The following is a 27,421-nucleotide window of genomic DNA, read 5'->3' on the forward strand; positions in this document are numbered from 1 at the left end:
AGAGACATATAGCTCAGACAGCTTTATGCAATTGATGGTGTAGGTTGTAGAGTAGAGTTTGGTATTGATGAAAGAATGGGCTGTCTGTTTGAGGTGAGTGGGTTGGACTAGTGAGCATGTTTGAAGACTGATGTGAACAAACCTTGTTATTGTTGTGATGGTTGCAGATGTGTTTACTACAATGCATGTAATGATAGACCGTCATAGAAAAACTAAGCATGCCTGTACATTGGCTTCATGGGAGCTCATAGAAATATGATGAATTGTTGGATCAGTGATTGCTTATGGAAAGGGATTCTGTATTATGGCCAGCAATATCTAGTACAGTCTAATGACCATACCCAGGAAGATGCATAATATGTCCTTTAGTATTGCTGAATACACTATAAAGAGGATCAACATTGTGTTGCAGTAGTTATGAATACCATTACAAATATATGGTCAACCTAGACTGAAACTAATATTCAGCTGTCGTTAATAACCAGAGTAAGAAGCTTGATTTGCATTGTGTGTGTGAGCATTTACAAATGTGTACCTGTTTTAGTCTACTGTTTGTGGATGTGTATGTGTGTTAAAGATAGAGGGCATGCGCTAACATGCTGGTGCATTTGTTACTGTGCATTTCTGTACCTCTGTGTGTATTTTCATAAAGTAAGGTAGCTTTAACCATCATTGTTCTCTGTCTATTGACATTGGAGCTAGGGTGTAGGCGCAGGATTGGGCTGCTTTCCGTAGGGCAGGGTGTGGTCTGTGTTCAACCAAATTTCCAAAACACAGAGAGCCCAGGGGGGAGGGATCTGATGGTTTGGAGTTTTGGAGGGAATGTAGAGGCTGTGTTTTCCAAAGGAGTTTTAACACCATCTAGTGTTCACCATTGGGACCTACAAGCCAGACTTAAAGAGCAGTAAAAATTTGATTTAGCTAGATACAGGATTTACTTTAAGGGTGAAAGAACATTTGTACTCCATTTGTATGGAGTAAAATACTGTGTGAACATAAACTGATGCATTGTTTGTCATGATTTTATTTTAATAATTATCATCATCTTTTCTTTTTCTAGGAAAACCAAGATTGACTTTCCATCACACCAGGGCTTAGACAGAGGGAAACAAAACCAAGGTATTTTACAAATTAAAGTCAGAATAAATCCCTTGTGCTTTCTATTTTTCATCTTATATACATTTGGATGCAAATACATATAATGTTTTTTCAGCTACCTTGGATTTTTTTCCCATGACCCATTATTTGTATGGTTGTGTTTATAGATGGCTGAAGAGGAAGAAACCAGGGAGGTTCTCTTTCTAGATTGGGAGGGTCCAGACAAAACTGGCTTGACCATTGAACAGACAAGTGGAGGAGAGATCTTAGTTAAGGAGGTGAAAGGAGAGTCACCTGCAGCACGATCTGGAAAAGTATATGAAGGTAGCAAATTCTTTTTTTCATCAAATCATCAAGTATGAAGTAAGATTTACCTCAACTACATTCTGACTAGTCTTTGGTAGCCCTAACAGACTTTTTGCTACTGTCTCTATCTAATTCATAGGTGACCAGATTGTGGGTGCCACTGTCTACTTTGATAACATGAGCTCAGAAGAAACAGCTGAGCTACTGAAGACACTGAATCGCCACAAGGTTGGACTAAAACTACAAAACAAAGGAGACAAATCCCCTTGCTGCTCGCCCCTGAGCACACCATGTCGGTCACCAATGGGCACCCTGACATGGGAGGGGAAGACCCGTTTTGGAGGTTCCAGCCCAGACATCATCCTTGTAAGTTTTTTTTTAAAACTAAATGATAACCATTGAGGTGAAGCTACTGAACAAAATGGGTGGTATAATAACATTTTGAGTTGTATGTCTTCTTGTGTTTTTCTGTCAACAGAGTGGGGATGATGAAGACTATAAGAGAATATACACAAAAAAGATTAAACCAAGGCTGAAGTCTGAAGACCTTGCAGAGGGAGTAGATGTTCGCACAGAGCGGCATAGCAGCACAAGCAGCGATGGCAGCACAATCACCACCATCACCCGCCGCATCACTACCTACACTGTGGATATGCCAAGTGGCATAAGTGAGCAAGTTGAACTTTCAAGCCCAGAGTTCAAGGGGCTAAGGCATGAACCTGGAGATGGCTCTCCTCGTTTCAGAACCTCACATGGCAGCCCTTCAGGTAAAATGGGAGCACAAGAGGGAATTTTTGAGTCAAGTGATGTCTTTCACACTGGACCAAAAGTTAGCTTGACAGAGACACACTGGGGCACTGGGGGAGTCCAGACCACAACAATTAGAGAGGTAGAAAGAGAAAGAGGTACAGGTCTCAGATTTAAAGGGTCTAACTTTGCAGTAACAGAAGGTAAAGGCGAGGGAGGCTTTGAGATCTCAAGAGGGAGTGGAGAGCAAGGGGATGGAAACATTCAGGTGCCTAAAACAAGCATATCATTAAGAGACAGCACAAACATCGGTAGCAGGCATGCTACTATAGGTGGCATTGAGGGCACAGAGGTACCCCCAACTGATGAGAGTGGAGGGACAATTAGCTTGTCTTTACCAGGAAAAACCATGCAGATTTCAACTTCACCCATGGATAAAACACAGGAGGGAAGTATTGACACCAGTTTAGGTGACAGGACAGTGATGTCTGAATTTACCATCACTCACCCACATGCAAAGGGATCAGGCAGTATTGATACTCCAAATGTCAAATTTGGTAGAGGTTCCAGTGGTATTGATACTGAATTTAGAGGTGGCAGGATAGGAGGATCAGCAATAACAGTTAGCAATGTGACTTCAGGATATTCCTCAGTGCCAAGCAAGATTTCAACAGCAGGCTTGGATATCAACCTTACAGGTTCAAAACTGAAAGGTGAGGTTGACGTTAACATGCCAAGCCAAAAGGGGGGAATGAAAGCAGCTGGAGTTGACACTGATGTTCCAGGCTATGAAACTGAGGACACTGTGAATGGCATAAAAATGTCAACAATCAATGTGCCTGTGTTTGGAATGAAAGGAATCAAGAAGGAGGGAACTAGTGTTGAAGTTAAACTCAGTGCTGATGCAGATATGTCAGTACCTGTGACACAGGAAGAGGTGCAAAAACCAGACTTAGTCAACAAAAGGACAGATATACAGATCAAAGGTCCTAGTGCTAACATTGAAGGACCAGTTGTCCAAAGAGTACCAAAGAGTGATAGCAAATATCAAATGGAAGTCTCTAAGGCTAAAATGACATCTTTAACTGGGCCAGATACAGATCTAAACCTAAACGGTTCAAAGGCTGAGGGAAATCTTGATGCAACAGTACCGAAGACTGAGATAGAAATAAAGGCACCCAAAGTAGACATTAAAGGTCCAACTATAAATACTGAGAGGAAAGAAGTGGATTTCAAAAGGCCTCAGATAAAGATACCATCATCTGGGACCAGTGACACTGAAGGACATGTACATGGGTTTGACTTAACAGGTCCTACGGTGGAAGCTCCAGATGTCGATATAAAATTCAACAAAACCAAAGTTGATGTCAAGGCACCTAAGGTTGACATTAAAGCAGATGTGGCTGTATCTGTTCCAAAGATTAAAGGAGATACAACAGCACCCAAAATTGACATCAAAGCTCCACAGGTGGATATCAAAGGGACAAATGGTGGCGTTGAAGTTCCAAAAATCAAAATGTCATCATTTGGTCCAAAGGTCAAGGGCCCAGATATGGATCTCAACCTTGCCAAAGGTGAAATTAATGTCAAAAAACCTGGACTTGACGTTAAAGCTCCAAAGACTGAAGGACTTGAAGGACCAGATGTTGATACTGAGGGGCGTAAAAGTGGCTTTAAAAGGCCTACAGTTCCAATTCCATCATTTGGAATTAAAGCTCCTGAAGTGGATGTGAAAGGGGTAGATGTTGACATTGAGAGTAGTGGTAATATAAAAGGATCGAAATTCAATATGCCATCCAGTTCAGGGCCAAAGGTGTCCTTACCAAATGTAGATAACAGACTGAAAAGTACTAAACTCAAAGGTGATGTAGATGTGTCGACTCAAAAGAGAGAGAGAGGCATAAAAATACCCGGAATCAACCTAGAAAGTCCAAATGTTGATATTAAAGGTTCAAAAGCGGAGGGACCTGATGTTGACAAAAACTTTCCCAAAGTTAACATCGATGTGAGAGCACCTGACATTGACATTGAAACTCCAGAGATTGAAATTGCAAGCAGTGAAGCAAATGTTAAAGGAACCAAAGTCAAGATGCCAGCCATAACAGTACCTAAGATGCCAGATTGTGATGTCAAGATAAAAGGCTCTAACATAGAGAGAAATGTGGATGTTTCAATTCCAAAGATTGAAGGAGATATAAAAGTTCCGGAGGTGGATATTGAAGGACCAGATGTTGACATTAAGGGCCACAAAGGTGGATTTAAAATGCCAAATATCCAAATGCCATCATTTGGCTTCAGAGGTCCAAAAGTGGAAGGTCCAGATGTTGATAAAAACCTTCCCAAAGCAAATATTGATGTGAAAGCACCTTATGTTGACATCAAAGCACCAGAGGCTGACATTGAAGGACCGGATGCAAAAATCAAAGGACCCAAACTAAACCTACCAACCATCTCAGGTCCAAACGTGTCCATGCCAGATGTTGACTTTAATCTGAGAGGTCCCAAACTCAAAGGTGACATGGATGTGTCAGCTCAAAAGATAGAGGGAGACATAAAAATACCTGAAATTGACATCAAGGATCCAGAGTTTGATACTAAAGGTCCAAAAGGTGGATTTGAAATCCCTAAAATCAAAATGCCATCATTTCGTTTCAAAGGTCCAGAGGTGGAGGGTCCAGATGTTGATGTAAATCTTCCCAAAGCAAGCATTGTAGCTACTGAATTGGATATCAAAGGACCAGAGATTAACACTGAAGGACCTGATGCAAAAATGAAAGGACCCAAAGTCAAGATACCTGCCATAAAAGCACCAAAGATGACTGATCTTGACATCAAGCTAAAAGGTCCTAAATTTGAGAGAGACATGGATGTTTCAGTTCCAAAGATCGAAGGAGATATAAAAACTCCAGAGGTAGATATTGAAGGACCGGATGTTGATATTGAGGGCCAAAAAGGAAGATTTAAAATGCCTAAAATACAAATGCCATCATTTGGTCTCAGAGGTCCAAAAGTGGAAAGCCCAGATGTTGATATAAACATTCCCAAGGCTACTATCGATGTGAAAGCACCTGACATTGACATTAAAGGAGCAGAAGTTGACATTGAAAGGCCAGATGCAAAACTCAAAGGACCCAAATTCCACATGCCAACCATATCAGGACCAAAACTTTCCATGCCAGATGTCGATTTCAATCTGGGAGGTTCCAAAGTCAAAGGTGATGTGGATTTGTCAGCTGCAAAGATAGAGGGTGATATAAAAACACCTCAAATCGAAGTCAAGGGTCCAGAAGTTGACATTGAAGGGCAAAAGGGTGGATTTAAAATGCCTGAAATTAAAATGCCATCACTTGGCTTTAAAAGTTCAAAGGTTGAAGGTCCAGATGTCAATGTTAAACTTCCAAAAGCTAATATCGATGTGAAAGCACCTGACGTGGACATTAAAGGACCAGAGTTTGACATTGAAGGACCTGATGCAGAAATCAAAGGGCCCAAAATCAAGATGCCGACCATAAAAGGACCTAAGATACCAGATTTTGACATGAAGCTGAAAGGTCCTCAATACGAGGGAGATGTGGATGTGTCACTACCAAAGATGGAAGGAGATATAAAAGCTCCTGAGATGGACATTGAAGGACCAGATGTTGACATTGAGGGTCTCAAAGGTGGATTTAAAATGCCTAAATTTAGAATGCCATCATTTGGCATCAAAGTTCCAAAAGTGGAAGGTCCAGATGTTGATATAAACCTTCCCAAAGCAAGTGTTGATGTGAAAGCACCTAGTGTGGACATTGAAGGACCAGAGGTTGACATTGAAGGACCTGATGCAAAAATCAAAGAACCCAAAATCAAGATGCCCACCATAAAAGGACCAAAGATGCCAGATTTTGACATGAAGCTGAAAGGCCCTAAAGTCGGGGGAGATGTGGATGTGTCACTACCAAAGATTGAAGGAGATATAAAATCTCCAGAGGTGGACATTGAAGGACCAGATGTTGACATTGAGGGTCAGAGAGGAGGATTTAAAATGCCTAAAATTCAAATGCCATCATTTGGCCTCAGAGGTCCAAAAGTGGAGGGTCCAGAGGTTGATATAAACCTTCCCAAAGCAAACATTGATGTAAAAGCACCTGATGTTGACATTGAAGGGCCAGAGGTTGACACTGAGGGCTACAAAAGAGGAATTAAAATGCCTAAATTCAAAATGCCATCTTTTGGATTGACAGGTCCACATGTTGAAGGGCCAGAAGTTGATGTCAACCTACCAAAAGCAGATGTTGATATAAAAGGACCTGACCTGGATATCAAAGGACCTGAGGTGGACATTGAAGGTCCAGGTGGTAAAATCAAAGGACCGAAATTCAACCTTCCAACCATTTCAGGACCGAAAATATCCATGCCAGATGTGGATTTCAATCTGGCAGGTCCCAAACTTAAAGGTGATGTGGATCTTTCCACTCCAAAGTTAGAGGGACAAGTAAAAACACCTGATGTTGACATTAAAGGTCCAGAGGTGGATATTGAAGGGCAAAAGGGTGGATTTAAAGTACCTGAAATCAAAATTCCATCATTTGGCTATAAAGGTTCAAAGCTTGAAGGTCCAGATGTCGATATCAAACTTCCAAAAGCTAATATTGATGTGAAAGCACCTGACGTGGACATTGAAGGACCAGAAGTTGACATTGACAGACCTGATGCAAAAATCAAAGGACCCAAAATCAAGATGCCAACCATAAAAGGACCTAAAATGCCAGATTTTGACATGAAGCTGAAAGGTCCTAAAGTTGAGGGGGATGTGAATGTTTCACTTCCAAAGATTGCGGGAGATATAAAATCTCCAGAGGTGGACATTGAAGGACCAGATGTTGACATTGAGGGCCCCAAAGGTGGATTTAAAATGCCTAAATTCAGAATGCCATCATTTGGCGTCAAAGTTCCAAAAGTGGAAGGTCCAGATGTTGACATAAACCTTCCCAAAGCTAACATTGATGTGAAAGCACCTGACGTGGACATTAAAGGACCAGAGGTTGACATTGAAGGACCTGATGCAAAAATCAAAGGGCCCAAAATCAAGATGCCGACCATAAAAGGGCCAAAGATGCCAGATTTTGACATGAAACTGAAAAGTCCTAAAGTTGAGGGAGATGTGGATGTTTCACTACCAAAGATCGAAGGAGATATAAAAGCTCCAGAGGTGGACATTGAAGGACCAGATGTTGATATTGAGGGCCACAAAGGAGGATTTAAAATGCCTAAAATCCAAATGCCATCATTTGGCTCCAGAGGTCCAAAATTGGAGGGTCCAGATGTTGATGTAAACCTTCCCAAGGCTAATATCAATGTGAAAGCACCTGGCGTTGATATTAAAGGAGCAGAGGTTGACATTGAAAGGCCGGATGCAAAACTCAAAGGACCCAAATTCCACATGCCAACCATATCAGGACCGAAACTTTCCATGCCAGATGTCGATTTCAATCTGGGAGGTTCCAAACTCAAAGGTGATGTGGACCTGTCAGTTCCAAAGATAGAGGGAGACATCAAATCACCTGAAATTGAAATGAAAAGTCCAGAGGTTGACATTGACATGCAAAAGGGTGGATTTAAAATGCCTGAAATCAAAATGCCATCATTTGGCTTTAAACGTCCAAAGCTTGAAGGTCCAGATGTTGATATTAAACTTCCAAAAGCTAATATTGATGTGAAAGCACCTGATGTGGACATTGAAGGACCAGAGATTGACATTGAAGGACCTGATGCAAAAATCAAAGGGCCCAAAATCAAGATGCCGACCATTAAAGGGCCTAAAATGCCAGATTTGGACATGAAGCTGAAAGGTCCTAAAGTTGAGGGAGATGTGGATGTTTCACTTCCAAAGATTGAAGGAGATATAAAAGCTCCAGGGGTGGACATTGAAGGACCAGATGTTGACATTGAGGGCCACAAAGGAGGATTTAAAATGCCAAATATCCAACTGCCATCATTTGGCTTCAGAGGTCCAAAAGTGGAAGGTCCAGATGTTGATATAAACCTTCCCAAAGCAAGCATTGATGTCAAAGCCCCTGAATTGAATATCAAAGGACCAGAGGTTGACATTGAAGGACCTGATGCAAAAATCAAAGGGCCCAAAATCAAGATGCCGACCATTAAAGGGCCTAAAATGCCAGATTTTGACATGAAGCTGAAAGGTCCTAAAGTCGAGGGAGATGTGGATGTTTCACTTCCAAAGATTGAAGGAGATATAAAAGCTCCAGGGGTGGATATTGAAGGACCAGATGTTGATATTGAGGGTCACAAAGGAGGATTTAAAATGCCTAAAATCCAAATGCCATCATTTGGCTTCAGAGGTCCAAAAGTGGAAGGTCCAGATGTTGATGTAAACATTCCCAAAACAAATATTGATGTGAAAGCACCTCACATTGACATTAAAGGACCAGAAGTTGACATTGAAAGGCCGGATGCAAAACTCAAAGGACCTAAATTCCACATGCCAACCATATCAGGGCCGAAACTTTCCATGCCAGATGTCGATTTCAATTTGGGAGGTTCCAAAGTCAAAGGCGATGTGGATCTGTCCGCACCAAAGATAGAGGGAGACATAAAAACACCTGAAATCAAAATTCAAGGTTCAGAAGTTGACATTGAAGAGCAAAAGGGTGGTTTCAAAATGCCTGAAATCAAAATGCCATCATTTGGCTTCAGAGGTCCAAAGCTTGAAGGTCCAGATGTTGATATTAAACTTCCAAAAGCTAATATTGATGTGAAAGCACCTGATGTGGATATCAAAGGACCAGAGGTTGACATTGAAGGACCTGATGCAAAAATCAAAGGGCCCAAAATCAAGATGCCGACCATTAAAGGGCCTAAAATGCCAGATTTTGACATGAAGCTGAAAGGTCCTAAAGTCGAGGGAGATGTGGATGTTTCTCTTCCAAAGATTGAAGGAGATATAAAAGCTCCAGAGGTAGATATTGAAGGACCAGATGTTGATATTGAGGGCCACAAAGGTGGATTTAAAATGCCTAAATTCAGAATGCCAACATTTGGCGTTAAAGTTCCAAAAGTGGAAGGTCCAGATGTTGATATAAACCTTCCCAAAGCTAATATTGATGTGAAGGCACCTGATGTGGACATTAAAGGACCAGAGGCTGACATTGAAGGACCAGATGCAAAAATCAAAGGACCCAAAATCAAGATGCCGACCATAAAAGGACCTAAAATGCCAGATTTTGACATGAAGCTGAAAGGTCCTAAAGTCGAAGGAGATGTGGATGTTTCTCTTCCAAAGATTGAAGGAGATATAAAAGCTCCAGAGGTAGATATTGAAGGACCAGATGTTGACATTGAGGGTCACAAAGGAGGATTTAAAATGCCTAAAATCCAAATGCCATCATTTGGCCTCAGAGGTCCAAAAGTGGAAGGTCCAGATGTTGATATAAACATTCCTAAAACAAATATTGATGTGAAAGCACCTGATGTTGACATAAAAGGACCACAAGTTAACATTGAAAGGCCGGATGCAAAACTCAAAGGACCGAAATTCCACATGCCAACCATATCAGGACCGAAACTTTCCATGCCAGATGTCGATTTCAATCTGGGAGGTTCCAAAGTCAAAGGTGATGTGGACCTGTCAGCTCCAAAGATAGAGGGAGACATAAAAACACCTGAAATCGCAATGAAAGGCCCAGAGATTGAAATTGAAGGGCAAAAAGGTGGTTTTAAAATGCCTGAAATCAAAATGCCATCATTTGGCTTTAAAGGTCCAAAGCTTGAAGGTCCAGATGTTGATATGAAACTTCCAAAAGCTAATATTGATGTGAAAGCACCTGACGTGGACATTAAAGGACCAGAGATTGACATTGAAGGACCTGATGCAAAAATCAAAGGACCCAAAATCAAGATGCCGACCATAAAAGGACCTAAAATGCCAGATTTTGACATGAAGCTGAAAGGTCCGAAAGTTGAGGGAGATGTGGATGCTTCACTTCCAAAGATGGAAGGAGATATAAAATCTCCAGAAGTGGACATTGAAGGACCAGATGTTGATATTGAGGGCCCAAAAGGTGGATTTAAAATGCCTAAATTCAGAATGCCAACATTTGGCGTCAAAGTTCCAAAAGTAGAAGGTCCAGATGTTGATATAAACCTTCCCAAAGCAAGCATTGATGTCAAAGCCCCTGAATTGGATATCAAAGGACCAGAGGTTGACATTGAAGGACCTGATGCAAAAATCAAAGGGCCCAAAATCAAGATGCCGACCATTAAAGGGCCTAAAATGCCAGATTTTGACATGAAGCTGAAAGGTCCTAAAGTCGAGGGAGATGTGGATGTTTCACTTCCAAAGATTGAAGGAGATATAAAAGCTCCAGGGGTGGATATTGAAGGACCAGATGTTGATATTGAGGGTCACAAAGGAGGATTTAAAATGCCTAAAATCCAAATGCCATCATTTGGCTTCAGAGGTCCAAAAGTGGAAGGTCCAGATGTTGATGTAAACATTCCCAAAGCAAGCATTGATGTCAAAGCCCCTGAATTGGATATCAAAGGACCAGAGATTGACATTGAAGGACCTGATGCAAAAATCAAAGGGCCCAAAATCAAGATGCCGACCATTAAAGGGCCTAAAATGCCAGATTTTGACATGAAGCTGAAAGGTCCTAAAGTCGAGGGAGATGTGGATGTTTCACTTCCAAAGATTGAAGGAGATATAAAAGCTCCAGGGGTGGATATTGAAGGACCAGATGTTGATATTGAGGGTCACAAAGGAGGATTTAAAATGCCTAAAATCCAAATGCCATCATTTGGCTTCAGAGGTCCAAAAGTGGAAGGTCCAGATGTTGATGTAAACATTCCCAAAGCAAGCATTGATGTCAAAACCCCTGAATTGGATATCAAAGGACCAGAGATTGACATTGAAGGACCTGATGCAAAAATCAAAGGGCCCAAAATCAAGATGCCGACCATTAAAGGGCCTAAAATGCCAGATTTTGACATGAAGCTGAAAGGTCCTAAAGTCGAGGGAGATGTGGATGTTTCACTTCCAAAGATTGAAGGAGATATAAAAGCTCCAGGGGTGGACATTGAAGGACCAGATGTTGATATTGAGGGTCACAAAGGAGGATTTAAAATGCCTAAAATCCAAATGCCATCATTTGGCTTCAGAGGTCCAAAAGTGGAAGGTCCAGATGTTGATGTAAACATTCCCAAAACAAATATTGATGTGAAAGCACCTCACATTGACATTAAAGGACCAGAAGTTGACATTGAAAGGCCGGATGCAAAACTCAAAGGACCAAAATTCCACATGCCAACCATATCAGGGCCGAAACTTTCCATGCCAGATGTCGATTTCAATTTGGGAGGTTCCAAAGTCAAAGGTGATGTGGATCTGTCAGCTCCAAAGATAGAGGGAGACATCAAATCTCCTGAAGTTGAAATCAAATGTCCAGAGGTTGACATTGAAGGGCAAAAGGGTGGTTTTAAAATGCCTGAAATCAAAATGCCATCGTTTGGCTTCAAAGGTCCAAAGCTTGAAGGTCCAGATGTCGATATTACCCTTCCAAAAGCTAACATTGATGTGAAAGCACCTGATGTGGACATTGAAGGACTAGAGGTTGACATTGAAGGACCTGATGCAAAAGTCAAAGGGCCCAAAATCAAGATGCCTACCATAAAAGGACCTAAAATGCCAGACTGGGACATCAATCTGAAAGGACCCAGCATGAAGGGAGATGTATCACGACCAAGCATTGAAGGAGACATAAAAACACCAGAGTTGGAAATTAAAGGTCCGGATGTTAACGTTGAATCTCCAGAGGGACAACATAGTGGGCCAAAGATTAAGTTCCCAAAAATATCTGGACCAAAAATATCATTGCCAGATGTTGACATTAATCTTAAGGGGCCACAGATGAAGGGTGATTTGAAAGGGGATGTTCACTTGCCAAAAGCTGAATTGGGGGGACCAGATGTCACAGTTGATGTTCCAGAAATTGGCACAAAGAAAAAGTTTAAAATGCCAAAGTTTGGAATTAAGGGTCCAAAGATAAAGGCCCCAGAAACTGATGTCAAACTGGTAAAAGGGGACATCAGCATCAAAGGGACAGCTGGTAGCTCTGAAGGTCTTGATCTTGACCTAGGATTGAGTGGTCCAAAAACTAAAGGATCAAAATTCAAGATGCCAAAATTTGGTTTCAAAAGCCCAAAGGTTGACATCCCAGATGTTGACATTAATCTTCCCAAAGGCGACACTGAAATAAAGACTCCAAATGTTAACATTGAAGGACCAGATGTCAAACTTGAGAGTCCAGATGGCAAAATCAAAGGATCAAAACCTAAAATGCCAAATATTTCAGGACCAAAACTGTCTATGCCAGATGTGGATTTCAATCTTCGAGGTCCCAAAGTTAAAGGTGATGCAGACATGTCTGCTCCAAAGATTGAAGGAGATGTAAAAACACCTGAAATTGACATGAAAGGTCCAGCGATTGATATTGAAGGTTCAAAAGGTGGATTTGAAATGCCTACAATCAAAATGCCATCATTTGGCTTCAGAGGTCCAAAAGTGGAGGGTCCAGATGTTGATATAAACCTCCCCAAAGCAAACATTGATGTTAAAGCCCCTGAATTGGATATCAAAGGACCGGAGTTTGACATTGAAAGTCCAAGTGGTAAAATCAAAGGACCGAAATTCAACCTACCAACCATCTCAGGACCGAAACTTTCCATGCCAGATGTGGATTTCAATCTGAAAGGCCCCAAACTCAAAGGCGACATGGATGTGCCCGCTCCAAAGATAGAGGGAGACATAAAATCACCTGAAATTGACTCCAGATTTGAAATACCTAAAATCAAAATGCCGTCATTTCACATCAAAGGTCCAGAGGTGGAGGGTCCAGATGTTGATGTAAACCTTCCCAAAGCAAGCACTGATGTTAAGGCCCCTGAATTGAATATCACAGGACCAGAGGTCAACATTGAAGGACCTGATGCAAAAATCAAAGGGCCCAAAATCAAGATGCCGGCCATAAAAGGACCAAAGATGCCAGATTTTGACTTCAAGCTAAAAGGTCCTAAAGCTGAGGGAGACGTGGATGTTTCACTTCCACAGATTGAAGGAGATATAAAAGCTCCAGAGGTGGATATTGAAGGACCAGATGTTGGCATTGAGGGTCACAAAGGAAGATTTAAGATGCCTAAAATCCAAATGCCATCATTTGGCTTCAGAGGTCCAAAAGTGGAAGGTCCAGATGTTGATATAAACCTTCCCAAAGCAAACATTGAAATGAAATCACCAGACTTTGATATGGAAGGACCAGAGGTGGACATAGAGGGCAACAAAGGAGGATTCAAAATGCCTAAGTTCAAAATGCCATCATTTGGAATGACAGGTCCACATGTTGAAGGACCAGAAGTTGATGTCAACCTACCAAAAGCAGATGTTGATATAAAAGGCCCTGAACTGGATATTAAAGGACCTGAGGTGGATATTGAAAGTCCAAGTGGTAAAATCAAAGGACCGAAATTCAACCTTCCAACCATTTCGGGACCAAAAATATCCATGCCAGATGTGGATTTCAATTTGACAGGTCCCAAACTTAAAGGTGATGTGGATGTGTCCACTCCAAAGATAGAGGGAGAGATAAAAACACCTGATGTTGACATTAAAGGTCTAGAGGTTGATATTGAAGGTCCGAAAGGTGGATTTGAAATGCCTAAATTCAAAATGCCATCAATATCGGGACCCAAGATGCCAGACTGGGATATCAATCTGAAAGGACCAAGGATAAAGGGAGATGTGTCAGTTCCAGAGATTGAGGGTGACATTAAAGCTCCAAAAGTGGATATTGAAGGACCAGATGTTGATATCGAGGGCCAAAAAGGAAGATTTAAGATGCCTAAAATCCAAATGCCATCATTTGGCTTCAAAGGTCCAAAAGTGGAAGGTCCAGATGTTGATATAAACCTTCCCAAAGCAAACATTGATATGAAATCACCAGACGTTGACATTGAAGGACCAGAGGTGGACATTGAGGGCCACAAAGGAGGATTTAAAATGCCTAAATTCAAAATGCCATCATTTGGAGTGACAGGTCCACATGTTGAAGGGCCAGAAGTTCATGCCAACCTCCCGAAAGCTAATGTTGATATAAAAGGCCCTGAACTGGATATCAAAGGACCTGAGGTTGACATTGAAAGTCCAAGTGGTAAAATCAAAGGACCGAAATTCAACCTTCCAACCATTTCGGGACCGAAAATATCCATGCCAGATGTGGATTTCAATTTAACAGGTCCCAAACTTAAAGGTGATGTGGATGTGTCCACTCCAAAGATAGAGGGAGAGATAAAAACACCTGATGTTGACATTAAAGGTCCAGAGGTTGATATTGAAGGTCCGAAAGGTGGATTTGAAATGCCTAAATTCAAAATGCCATCAATATCGGGACCCAAGATGCCAGACTGGGATATCAATCTGAAAGGACCAAGGATAAAGGGAGATGTGTCAGTTCCAGAGATTGAGGGTGACATTAAAGCTCCAAAAGTGGATATTGAAGGACCAGATGTTGATATCGAGGGCCAAAAAGGAAGATTTAAGATGCCTAAAATCCAAATGCCATCATTTGGCTTCAAAGGTCCAAAAGTGGAAGGTCCAGATGTTGACATAAACCTTCCCAAAGCAAACATTGATATGAAATCACCAGACGTTGACATTGAAGGACCAGAGGTGGACATTGAGGGCCACAAAGGAGGATTTAAAATGCCTAAATTCAAAATGCCATCATTTGGAGTGACAGGTCCACATGTTGAAGGGCCAGAAGTTCATGCCAACCTACCAAAAGCTGATGTTGATATAAAAGGCCCTGAACTGGATATCAAAGGACCTGAGGTTGACATTGAAAGTCCAAGTGGAAAAATCAAAGGACCGAAATTCAACCTTCCAACCATTTCGGGACCGAAACTTTCCATGCCTGATTTGGATTTCAATTTAACAGGTCCCAAACTTAAAGGTGGTGTGGATGTGTCCACTCCAAAGATAGAGGGAGAGGTAAAAACACCTGATGTTGACATTAAAGGCCCAGAGGTGGATATTGAAGGTCCGAAAGGTGGATTTGAAATGCCTAAATTCAAAATGCCATCAATATCGGGACCCAAGATGCCAGACTGGGATATCAATCTGAAAGGACCACGGATAAAGGGAGATGTGTCAGTTCCAGAGATTGAGGGTGACATAAAAGCTCCTAAAGTGGACATTGAAGGACCAGATGTTGATATTGAGGGCCACAAAGGAGGATTTAAAATGCCTAAGTTTAAAGTGCCATCCTTTGGGGTGAAAGGTCCAAAAATTGAAGGGCCTGAAGTTGATGTCAGCATTCCTAAAGCTGACATTGATATTAAAGCTCCTGAATTGGACATTGAAGGTCCAGGTGCTGCCATTGACAGTCCTAGTGGTAAGATAAGGGGACCAAAATTCAAGATGCCAAATATCTCGGGACCTAACATTTCCATGCCAGACATTGATTTCAATCTGAAAAGTCCCAAACTCAAAGGAGATGTGGACCTGTCCGCCCCAAGGATTGAAGGAGACATAAAAACACCTGAGGTTGACATCAAAGGTCCAGAGGTTGATTTTGAAGGTCCAAAAGGAGGATTTAAAATGCCTAAATTCAAAATGCCATCATTTGGAGTGACGGGTCCACATGTTGAAGGGCCAGAAGTTCATGCCAACCTACCGAAAGCTGATGTTGATATAAAAGGCCCTGAACTGGATATCAAAGGACCTGAGATTGACATTGAAAGTCCAAGTGGAAAAATCAAAGGACCGAAATTCAACCTTCCAACCATTTCGGGACCGAAACTTTCCATGCCAGATGTGGATTTCAATCTGAGAGGTCCCAAACTCAAAGGTGATGTTGATGTGTCAGCTCCAAAGCTAGAGGGAGACATAAAAACACCTGAAATTCGCATCAAAAGTCCAGAGGTTGGCATTGAAGGTCCAAAAGGTGGATTTGAAATACCTAAAATCAAAATGCCATCATTTCACTTCAAAGGTCCAGAGGTGGAGGGTCCAAATGTTGATATCAAACTTCCAAAAGCCAACATTGATGTGAAAGCACCTGATGTGGACATTGAAGGACCAGAGGTTGACATTGACAGACCTGATGCAAAAATCAAAGGACCCAAAATCAAGATGCCAACCATAAAAGGACCTAAAATGCCAGATTTTGACATGAAGCTGAAAGGTCCTAAAGTTGAGGGAGATGTCGATGTTTCACTGCCAAAGATTGAAGGAGATATCAAAGCTCCTAAAGTGGACATTGACGTTCCAGATATGGATATTGAGGGCCACAAAGGAGGATTTAAAATGCCTAAGTTTAAAGTGCCATCCTTTGGAGTGAAAGGTCCAAAAATCGAAGGGCCAGATGTTGATATCAGCCTTCCTAAAGCTGACATTGATATCAAAGCTCCTGAATTGGACATCAAAGGTCCAGATGCTGCCATTGACAGTCCTAGTGGCAAGATTAAGGGATCAAAATTCAAGATGCCAAATATCTCGGGACCTAACATTTCCATGCCAGACATTGATTTCAATCTGAAAGGTCCCAAACTCAAAGGAGATATGGACCTGTCCGCCCCAAGGATTGAAGGAGACATAAAAACACCTGAGGTTGACATCAAAGGTCCAGAGGTTGATTTTGAAGGTCCAAAAGGTGGAATTAAAATGCCTAAATTCAAAATGCCATCATTTGGAGTGAGAGGTCCACATGTTGAAGGGCCAGAAGTTGATGTCAACCTGCCGAAAGCTGATGTTGATATAAAAGGCCCTGAACTGGATATCAAAGGACCTGAGGTTGACATTGACAGTCCCAGTGGTAAAATCAAAGGGCCGAAACTCCACCTTCCAACCATTTCAGGACCGAAACTTTCCATGCCAGATGTGGATTTCAATCTGAGAGGTCCCAAACTCAAAGGTGATGTGGATGTGTCCGCTCCAAAGTTAGAGGGAGACATAAAAACACCTGTTATTGACATCAAGAGTCCAGAGGTTGACACTGAAGGTCCAAAAGGTAGATTTGAAATACCTAAAATCAAAATGCCATCATTTCGCTTCAAAGGTCCAGAGGTGGAGGGTCCAGATGTTGATGTAAACCTTCCCAAAGCAGGCATTGATGTTAAAGCCCCTGAATTGGATATCAAAGGACCAGAGGTCAACATTGAAGGACCTGATGCAAAAATCAAAGGGCCCAAAATCAAGATGCCGGCCATAAAAGGACCTAAGATGCCAGATTTTGACATGAAGCTGAAAGGTCCTAAAGTCGAGGGAGATGTGGATGTGTCACTACCAAAGATGGAAGGAGATATAAAATCTCCAGAGGTGGATATTGAAGGACCAAATATTGACCTTGAGGGTCACAAAGGAGGATTTAAAATGCCTAAAATCCAAATGCCATCGTTTGGCTTCAGAGGTCCAAAAGCAGAAGGTCCAGATGTTGACATAAACCTTCCCAAAGCAAACATTCATGTAAAATCTCCTGATGTTGACATTAAAGGAACAGATTTGGACATGGAGGGCCACAAAGCTGGATTTAAAATGCCTAAATTCAAAATGCCATCATTTGGAGTAACTGGTCCACATGTTGAAGGGCCAGAAGTTCATGCCAACCTACCGAAAGCTGATATAAAAGGCCCTGAACTGGATATCAAAGGACCTGAGGTTGACATTGAAAGTCCAAGTGGTAAAATCAAAGGACCGAAATTCAACCTTCCAACCATTTCAGGACCAAAAATATCCATGCCAGATGTGGATTTCAATTTAACAGGTCCCAAACTTAAAGGTGATGTGGATGTGTCCACTCCAAAGATAGAGGGAGAGGTAAAAACACCTGATGTTGACATCAAAGGTCCAGAGGTGGATATTGAAGGTCCAAAAGGTGGATTTGAAATGCCTAAATTCAAAATGCCATCAATATCGGGACCCAAGATGCCAGGCTGGGATATCAATCTGAAAGGACCAAGGATAAAGGGAGACATGTCAGTTCCAGAGATTGAGGGTGACTTAAAAGCTCCTAAAGTGGACATTGAAGGACCAGATGTTGATATCGAGGGCGACAAAGGAGGATTTAAAATGCCTAAGTTTAAAGTGCCTTCCTTTGGTGTGAAAGGTCCAAAAATTGAAGGGCCAGAAGTTGATGTCAGCATTCCTAAAGCTGACATTGATATTAAAGCTCCTGAATTGGACATCAAATGTCCAGACGCTGCCATTGACAGTCCTAGTGGCAAGATTAAGGGGTCAAAATTCAAGATGCCAAATATCTCGGGACCTAACATTTCCATGCCAGACATTGATTTAAATCTGAAAGGTCCCAAACTCAAAGGAGATGTGGACCTGTCCGCCCCAAAGATTGAAGGAGACATAGATACACCTGAGGTTGACATTGAAGGTCCAAAAGGTGGAATTAAAATGCCTAAATTCAAAATGCCATCATTTGGAGTGAGAGGTCCACACGTTGAAGGGCCAGAAGTTGATGTCAACCTGCCGAAAGCAGATGTTGATATAAAAGGCCCTGAAGTGGATATCAAAGGACCTGAGGTTGATATTGACAGTCCCAGTGGTAAAATCAAAGGACCGAAACTCCACCTGCCTACCATTTCAGGACCGAAACTTTCCATGCCAGATGTGGATTTCAATCTGAGAGGTCCCAAGCTCAAAGGTGATGTTGATGTGTCTGCTCCAAAGATAGAGGGAGACATAAAAACACTTGATGTTGACATTAAAGGTCCCGAAGTGGATATTGAAGGGAAAAAGGGTGGATTTAAAATGCCTGAAATTAAAATGCCATCATTTGGCTTTAAAGGTCCAAAACTTGAAGGTCCAGATGTCGATATCAAACTTCCAAAAGCCAACATTGATGTGAAAGCACCTGACGTGGACATTGAAGGACCAGAAGTTGACATTGACAGACCTGATGCAAAAATCAAAGGACCCAAAATCAAGATGCCAACCATAAAAGGACCTAAAATGCCAGATTTTGACATGAAGCTGAAAGGTCCTAAAGTTGAGGGAGATGTCGATGTTTCACTTCCAAAGATGGAAGGAGATATAAAATCTCCAGAGGTGGACATTGAAGGACCAGATGTTGACATTGAGGGCCACAAAGGTGGATTTAAAATGCCTAAAATCCACATGCCATCGTTTGGCTTCAGAGGTCCAAAAGTGGAGGGTCCAGAAGTTGATGTAAACCTTCCCAAAGTAAATATTGATGCTGAAGCCCCTGAATTGGATATCAAAGGACCAGAGATTGACATTGAAGGACCAGATGCAAAAATGAAAGGACCCAAAGTCAAGATACCTGCCATAAAAGCACCAAAGATGCCAGATTTTGACATCAAGCTGAAAAGTCCTAAAGTCGAGGGAGATGTTTCAATTCCAAGGATTGAAGGAGATATAAAAGCTCCGGAGGTGAATATTGATGGACCAGATGTTGATATTGAAGGCCACAAAGGTGGATTTAAAATGCCTAAAATCCAAATGCCATCGTTTGGCTTCAGAGGTCCAAAAGCGGAAGGTCCAGATGTTGACATAAACCTTCCCAAAGCAAACATTGATGTGAAAGCACCTGATGTTGACATTAAAGGACCAGATATGGACATTGAGGGCCATAAAGCAGGATTTAAAATGCCTAAATTCAAAATGCCATCATTTGGAGTAACAGGTCCACATGTTGAAGGTGATATCAACCTTCCAAAAGCTGATGTTGATATAAAAGGCCCTGAACTGGATATCAAAGGACCTGAGGTTGACATTGAAGGTCCAAGTGGTAAAATCAAAGAACCCAAACTCAAACTTCCCACCATTTCAGGACCGAAAATATCCATGCCAGATGTGGATTTCAATTTGGCAGGTTCCAAACTCAAAGGTGATGTGGGTTTGTCCGTTCCAAAGATAGGGGGAGAGATAAAAACACCTGATGTTGACATCAAAGGTCCAGAGGTGGATATCAATGTGAAAGGGCCGAAAGTCAAAGGAAAGATGGATGCATCAGTGCCTAAACTGGAAGGAGATATCAAAGGTCCTAATGCTCCAAACATTGCAGTATCCACCATCACAATGGAAGGTGTGTCTATTGATCCTGCAAAGACAGGTGTTACATTTCCCAAGTTCAAAGGTCCTAAGTTTGGAATGAAATCTTCTGAAGTGGAGGGGCCTGAATCCATGGCTAAAACACCCATGTTCAGTATTAGAGGAAAGGGTTCCAAAACAGAAGTTGGCATCCCAGATACTGAAGCAAGTCTTGAAGTCCCTGATGCTGATATAAGTGTAAAGGGGAAAAAGGGGAAATTTAAACTTGCTAAAGTAAAAGGAAAGGCAAAAAAACCTGACATTGACATAACTACACCAGCAGTAAACTTAGATGTAGATACACCCAATCTCCATGTCAAAGGAACAAAGGTAAAGAAGCCACTTTTTGGTAAGCTTCACTTTCCTGATGTGGAATTAGATATCAAATCACCAAAATTGAAAGGTGATGGATCTTTATCAGAGGGGCTGAAATCATCTGATGTGGATTTGCCATCTGCTAGTTTGAACACAGCCATTGAAGGTTCTGGCATTGACATTTCAAATGTTAGTTTGGAAGGGCCAGATGTCAAATTAAAAACTCCTAATATTAAAATGCCAAATGTGAACATGTCTGCTCCTGATATTGATGCAAAGCTAAACAGACAAGATGAGATAACCATGTCTGCAGGCCATAAAGGCCAAAAAATAAATGTGAAAGGTAGTACAGTGATTGGTGAAAGTGCTTCAGGGAGCAGTGCAACTGGTGGCCTTCATTACCCAGAGGGTACTGTAACATTTCCCAAAATGAAGGTACCAAAATTTGGTATTGCTCTGCCTCAGTTGGAAGGGCAACAAGGTAGAGGAAATGTTGAATCAGAACTTGCAGCTAGTGGAGGCATGAACATACAGTCTCCATCTGTTAGTTGCCAAGTCAGTTCACAAAATATTGAGGTTCCCAGTCCAGAACTGAGGCGCAGTGAAGGCAAAGTAAAGGTAAAAATGCCAAAATTTTTTGGCAAATCAAAAGCAAAAGGTAGTAGTGCAGGTGACCTTCAAGGAGCAGAAGTTGAATTGAGTGCGAGTGGAAAAGGCAGTAAGGTCTCTAAAGACCTACGTGTACATAGTGGGGAGCTGAGGGGTGGGAAATTAGAATTAGAGGGTGATCCTGGACTCAGTGTGTCGACTAAAGGCAAGTCAGCCTCACTGGATCTATTCAAGAAATCAAGGCATCGGTCTTCTTCTCTGAGTGATGAGGGAGGGCTTGCAGTTAGTTCTCCTTCAAGTCACTTAGAGGCTGAAGGTGGTGACATTTCATTGGACCTACAAGGAGGCAAGGTTAAAGGAAAGAAAGGCAAGTTGAAGTTTGGCACCTTCGGAGGTTTTGGTTCAAAGTCCAAAGGCTCATATGAAGTGACATTTGGTGAGGACAGTGAAGCAGGAGTGGAGGGAAGTGCAGGTGTTTCTCTACCCTCCAAAAAGTCGAGATTGTCTTCATCTTCCAGCAGTGACAGTGGTTCAAGAAGTGGTTTCAGGTTCCCAAGACTTGAACTATCTGTTTCACCAAAAAAATGATTATGATTATGAGAAAATTTAAATTCTCTCATGTACACCCAAATATCCTCTCCTAATATGTCAAATTCTTCAGACTTGAGTTCTTTAAAACCTTAGGGGAGGCACACAGTCATCTCAATGGTATCAACTACGAATAATTCCTTTTTCAGTAATTAGACAGGAATGGATGAGATTGTTTAAAATCCCTTTAAACTGTAAATAAGATTAATTTGTATTGTAATAATAAATATTGTTTTTTGTACATAGTCCAGATTTATTGAACACATGTCACCTCACCAAATTTTCACCAGTAGTTTATTACAGGGGTTTTCATTTTCATTTTATTAGATGAATGTTGTTAATGAACGGGTGCGGTATCCAGGGGTCTATTGCACAAATAGTTACAATAGTTACTCTGAAGGAATATGTTGTTTATACACCCAGACACATATATAAACAGTTAGCAGTTTTTTATGTATGAAATTTGTTTATTTTTAAGCTTTGATATTATATAAGCAATGCAGAAGCATATTTACGCAACATAGAGTTGGCCCTTCATAACACATTCTAAAGAGTGATGGTGTTGTATATACCATAATTGCAAAGACAATCACTGTTTGAAAACTATCAACTCTCTAAAGTGCTGTCAATACTTTTCTATTCATTTCCAAGAAAATGTATTCACCATTAAATTCTGTGCCATTTACCAAAAATATGCATTTGCTTAATTTGTTTTAAACATGTCTGCCTCTTAATCCTGTGCCATTTTCATTTTTACCTGTTTTACAATCCTCTCTATTTTATTCACTTGATTACCTGTCACTCTGTCTTTGTACACACAGCTTATGATTACATAAAACATGTAACAAATAAACAGTCACTTTTATTGTCATTTGTTTGCAAACACAATCTATGTTGATTGAGAGTTGATGGAGGTAAAGCACGAATCTTTGGGTCTATTCTTTTGTGTGCATTCTGCCGAATAAACTAAATAAATATGATTTATAGAATTTATAAGGTTTCGTAAATCAATTTTTGCCAGTGTCATATGATATGATATAGATTGAGTGTATCAATATACTCTTCCACATGACAGTGATTCAGTCCAAGCTATTATTGCTTATTTTTGATTATGATATACTCGTTAGGAATCATCCATCAATTAATCCAACTTTAATTATCATTTGTATTTTTGAGACACTTCTCACTGATGCACAGTGACTAACACTGAATACAAACTGAATCAATTCACTTATAAAAAAAATGTATAAGGTATTTTCTATCACAATGTTCATACAGTACATACAGCATGGCATACAGTTGGGTTGCAACTCTCCGAAACAGAACATGGCACAGTGGTTACGCTTAACAGAAACAAGAAACTTGTTCTGCAATAAAAACACCAGGGGTGTAACTCACAGGACAATAAGGCACTTAATGTTAGCAAAAGATCAGCATTGCACTCAATCAAAAAAACTGCAAAAGCTACTTGCTGTGCGTCCATCTGACAATAGTGGAGTACCACAGACAGACTAACAAATATATATAAAAATATATATAAAACCTCTCTGTCAAGTTTCAATTTTTGGCAAAACATAGCAGCCATGTTGTAGTTTTTTTGTTTGATACACATACAAGAACAGGCTAAAGTTGCCTGATTAACAGCCCATTTGCCCTCTTTAGTTGATTTACCTCTACAGAGGAAATTGGATGTGATATGTCCTGTATTTTTGTGCAAAACATACTATAATGCAAATGTTATTTTTTCACATGCTTGGGGTGACATGAGAATTCACAAAACCAAAACAGTTTCATGCAACACAGCAGAGCGTCATCGCTGCCCTGGCTATGGAGCAGATGTTACAGAGATGCTAAGATTTTTTTTTCTAAATAAGCACACCTTCAGCTCAAGAATGAGGAGATATCCTCTGAGACTCTGTGTGGCATACCGAAGACAAGCTGTCGCCATATTTGAAGCAACATTAAGCAGGGGACAATCATGTTAGAGCAAAACAAGGGCAGAGTTGTGGAATCGCTCAATTCATGATACCACAGAAATGCACTGTTGTTATTAGATCATACTATGTTCAGAGTCATCATGTCACAGTTAGGTATGCTACTCTCCACATACACAAATTGATAGTTCTCTGAAGACCAGCCTTCTTTGTACATGACCGTATGTGTGTGAGAGAAACATTTAACCAATAACCCACTTATTTTCCTCACTCTGAACCAGGTATATCTTTAATTCAAAGCCTATATCTAAGAGAGTTGTTCTGATCAGTTTGACCATAAAAAAGGTATGTATTTTCACAGATAAATGTATTGTTCCATCAGTCACCATAATCTGTGGTCAGCCATCTATTCTGTTCTTGTTTCTTCCAGATATACCAAAGAGGTTATTTTGCCCATGTATCTGATCTGATGTTTTAATCCCTAATATAATTGATGCGACTTAGCTTTACACTTATTAATGCTTTATTTCCTTTACATTTATGTTGAGAGTTGCACAGGAATGTCAAAGTGATGCATTTTTAATACATAAATTGGTGCACAGTAATTATTTCCTGTTTTATTCTGGCATTCAACTTTTCCTTCTCGTTTCAGGCTCTTTGACTTCCTGCCCTTGTGTGTTTCCCGCTCCTGTGATTATCTTCCCCACCCTGATTGTTTCTAGCTGTGCTCCCTTCCCTGGTGTACATATTGTCTGCGTTTTCAGCTGTCCTGTGCCAGATTGTTTTGTGTCCTTGTGTCGAGCGTTCCGGCCTCCTAGTCAATGTTAGTATCTTGTTGAGAGCCTTAGAGTCTAGTCAGGTTAGTATTTGTCAGTAGTATTTTTTGGGTTGTGTCTGTTTTTGGTGCCTTGTCTTTGCTGATCTTGCTCAACATTAAACTGCACCTTTTTGCCATCTGTTTGCCTTGTGTCGAGCATTTGAGTCCATCTTCTTGTGTGTGCTTCTGGCCCTAATTCCAACATGTTTTTATCATTGTTTATTTACATAATTGTTAACTTTTACCTTTTGAGCTGTTCCAAACAATTAGAGGATGTTTTGCTGCCTTTTCATATTACTAATTAACAACAGATATATAGTGCACTCTGCTCTACTTTGACAATTCCATTTTTTACTGGCTTTTTTGCATGACATGCATTAGTGATTAGATCTTCAAGCGCTTGTATGTGTGAATGATGACCTGGTAAAATGTTGGAATTTAAACCTGATTATACGAATTGCAAATTTTCTGTGTCATTTTGCTGTGCATTACACCTACTGATCTCTTTCTTCTGTATTATTATGCACCCACTATGGCTATGAAATAGCAATAACATCATCAGTAAATACTGACTACTGACTTGCTATTCTTGTAAGCAATATCATGGTGTTTGGTGAATGCTAGTGTCCATGCTTGTATAGCTGTTATCTAGCTAGCATGTACTGACATAGGTAGCTAATGTTAGCCATGTTTACATTTTCTCTAGATAATATAATCAGTTTAGTATTAGAGAATATTCCAAATATAAAAATAAGTTTCTATGAAAATTGGCTTTGCTATTCTTATTGTACTTCGTATCTCTTAAATCTACACTTCTCAGGTCATGTTCTTCAGTTCATGTTACTCTTTCATCAGACAAGCTCATTGCCAAACTCGTAATCATCTATGTCCTGACGTTCATCAGTACATAACACAAACAGTGCAGTTGTGTTTGTGTGTGTCTTTCCCTCCTGGTTTTTCTCTCTCTCCTCCTCTGCTCTCAGGTGCCATCAACCTGATTGGCCTGCACCTGTGTAGTGTGGGTACTTCCAGACTGGCCAATCACACCCAGGGCCCAGCCTTAGTTAACTAAGTTGGTGGAATGAGGGTGTGGAGAGGTAAGATGGGGTACCCCATACATTTTTCACTCACATAGGTCACATTGTCTAAGAACACTAGGTTTTGGGGTTGGTGCCACCTCTGTATTTATATTTGGTTAAGCTTCTTTTTTTGATAAGAGAGTCAGGTTTTGTTTGAGCTTGTTTTCAATACTAGATTCAGCTTAGGACCTGTTTTATTGTATTTTTTATTTCTTTGTGCCACACATACTCTGACCCCATATTCTCTTTTGATTGTCGTGTTGATATCTCCTTTCCATCCATCAAAGGAGACGTAACAATTGGAAATATCTTGCTCTTTAGCTGCTAAATGCCACCAGTCACTAGTTAGATGTGGAGAGGGTGCTGAGAGCGGTGTGTACAGTAGGTTTTCAGGGGGTTTTCACTGAAAGCAGCCGTCTGCCAAAGCTGAAAACGAAGCTGGGAGAGCAGTGAAAGTGAACCAAAACAGTCAAGTTGCCAGCCGGATAGCTAAACAATGACATCGAACTCACAATGAAGCAAATGGGGGGAGCTGCAATTTCAGGTAATAAGTCTGAGTAGGTTCACCATGGACAACCCCATTTACTGTCATTGTTTTCACATTATCATTTTATACATTGTTGTTGCAAAAATATCAATTATAGCTGCATTAAGGAAAGGTCATATACATTGATACAATAAGGGAAAGATCACCTTTATTGTTCCAAGTAAACAACAGCTGTGAGCCATGGTCTCCACTGTTGATGTGACCCACTTTTTAAAACAACCATGATCGTGGACATCCTCCCTAACAAGTTTTTACGGTGGTACAACGACAACATGTTACTTTCAACCTTGTAACTTGGAGAGGACAATCTTTAGTGACACAATCACAAGAAGTCGCTTGTCAGGAAAACATAAATAGTAGTTAATGTAATGTGATTAGACAATTACAGTTTATTATACTATTGTGTTGTACATAGAAGTTATAGAAGATTGTAATTCTGCACAGAAAAAACACTTATAGGATGCATGGATTATTTACTGTTATCACTTATTTTACATTGATGAAAATTGATTACTTCACAGATCTTAACCATAACTAAATATTATCAAATATGGGTCACATTTGGTTTAAATGTGGTAATGTAGGTAATGAATATGATCCTATTGGCAAAATAAAAATCTTTCATGACCCCTTGAAACATATTATATTGGTTTGCAGTTTTTGATGCTTCTCCTTAACAAAGATCTAGCAGTGGCCATCCTACTTTAAGACCCCTTGAAATGACTGACCCTGCCACCTGGTGGTTGAATTATGATACAATATAATACAAGGATTTGATTAATATCATCCTCAAAACACTTCTTACGTTTTTGTGATGAAGTGATTCTGCACTATATCTTATCAGACTCATAGATTCATACAAAAGCTGTACAATCAGATGCAGTTTCATAACTAGCCATTGTTTATCATTATTTACTCTTTATTAGACTTTATAAATTTTGGTGCTGTATTTGCACCTCAGAGATATGGGCTGGTTTGAATAATATTTTTTTAAGTCAGCATAGAGATCTTGGTCATTTTGAAACTCAACATAAGTGTTACAGAAAAGGTTTGTAAAGCTTTGTTAGAGCACTGTTTTGCCTCAATCACAGGATGTGATCCCAGAGTTCCTGGTTGCTTGAATGCAATTGTTGTTGTAGTGCAGAGGAAGGAAATTATCAGGAGTTTCCTTTAAAAGAGGAAAGTGTCCCCTTCCTTTTTGGAGAGGCAAACATTTTTGTGCTGAATGAGGGACACAGGAGAACCAGAAGTTGAAACAATCCTCCA

The 27,421-nt window shown here is 40.6% G+C and overlaps 1 protein-coding gene across 4 annotated transcripts in view; it reads left to right on the top strand.

Annotated features, from left to right (window-relative positions):
* ahnak (AHNAK nucleoprotein) overlaps positions 1-22,767 on the top strand; it is a 34,531-nt gene extending 11,764 nt beyond the window's left edge. Inside the window, exons 3-8 of one of the 4 annotated variants that reach the window (XM_070836664.1) lie at positions 1,061-1,119; positions 1,266-1,422; positions 1,544-1,770; positions 1,883-2,992; positions 3,435-3,439; positions 3,952-22,767. In XM_070836664.1, the coding sequence (XP_070692765.1) occupies positions 1,266-1,422; positions 1,544-1,770; positions 1,883-2,992; positions 3,435-3,439; positions 3,952-21,778 (19,326 nt within the window). In that variant the 5' untranslated portion in view covers positions 1,061-1,119 and the 3' untranslated portion in view covers positions 21,779-22,767. Of the gene's footprint in view, positions 1-1,060; positions 1,120-1,265; positions 1,423-1,543; positions 1,771-1,882; positions 2,993-3,212 lie in introns of those variants that run through there. The other 3 variants (XM_070836662.1, XM_070836661.1, XM_070836663.1) reach the window with 3 other exon arrangements.
* The last annotated feature ends 4,654 nt before the right edge of the window (positions 22,768-27,421 follow it).

The sequence above is a fragment of the Pempheris klunzingeri genome, chromosome 9, assembly GCF_042242105.1.
Source record: "Pempheris klunzingeri isolate RE-2024b chromosome 9, fPemKlu1.hap1, whole genome shotgun sequence".
In the NCBI taxonomy this organism is placed as follows: domain Eukaryota; kingdom Metazoa; phylum Chordata; class Actinopteri; order Acropomatiformes; family Pempheridae; genus Pempheris; species Pempheris klunzingeri.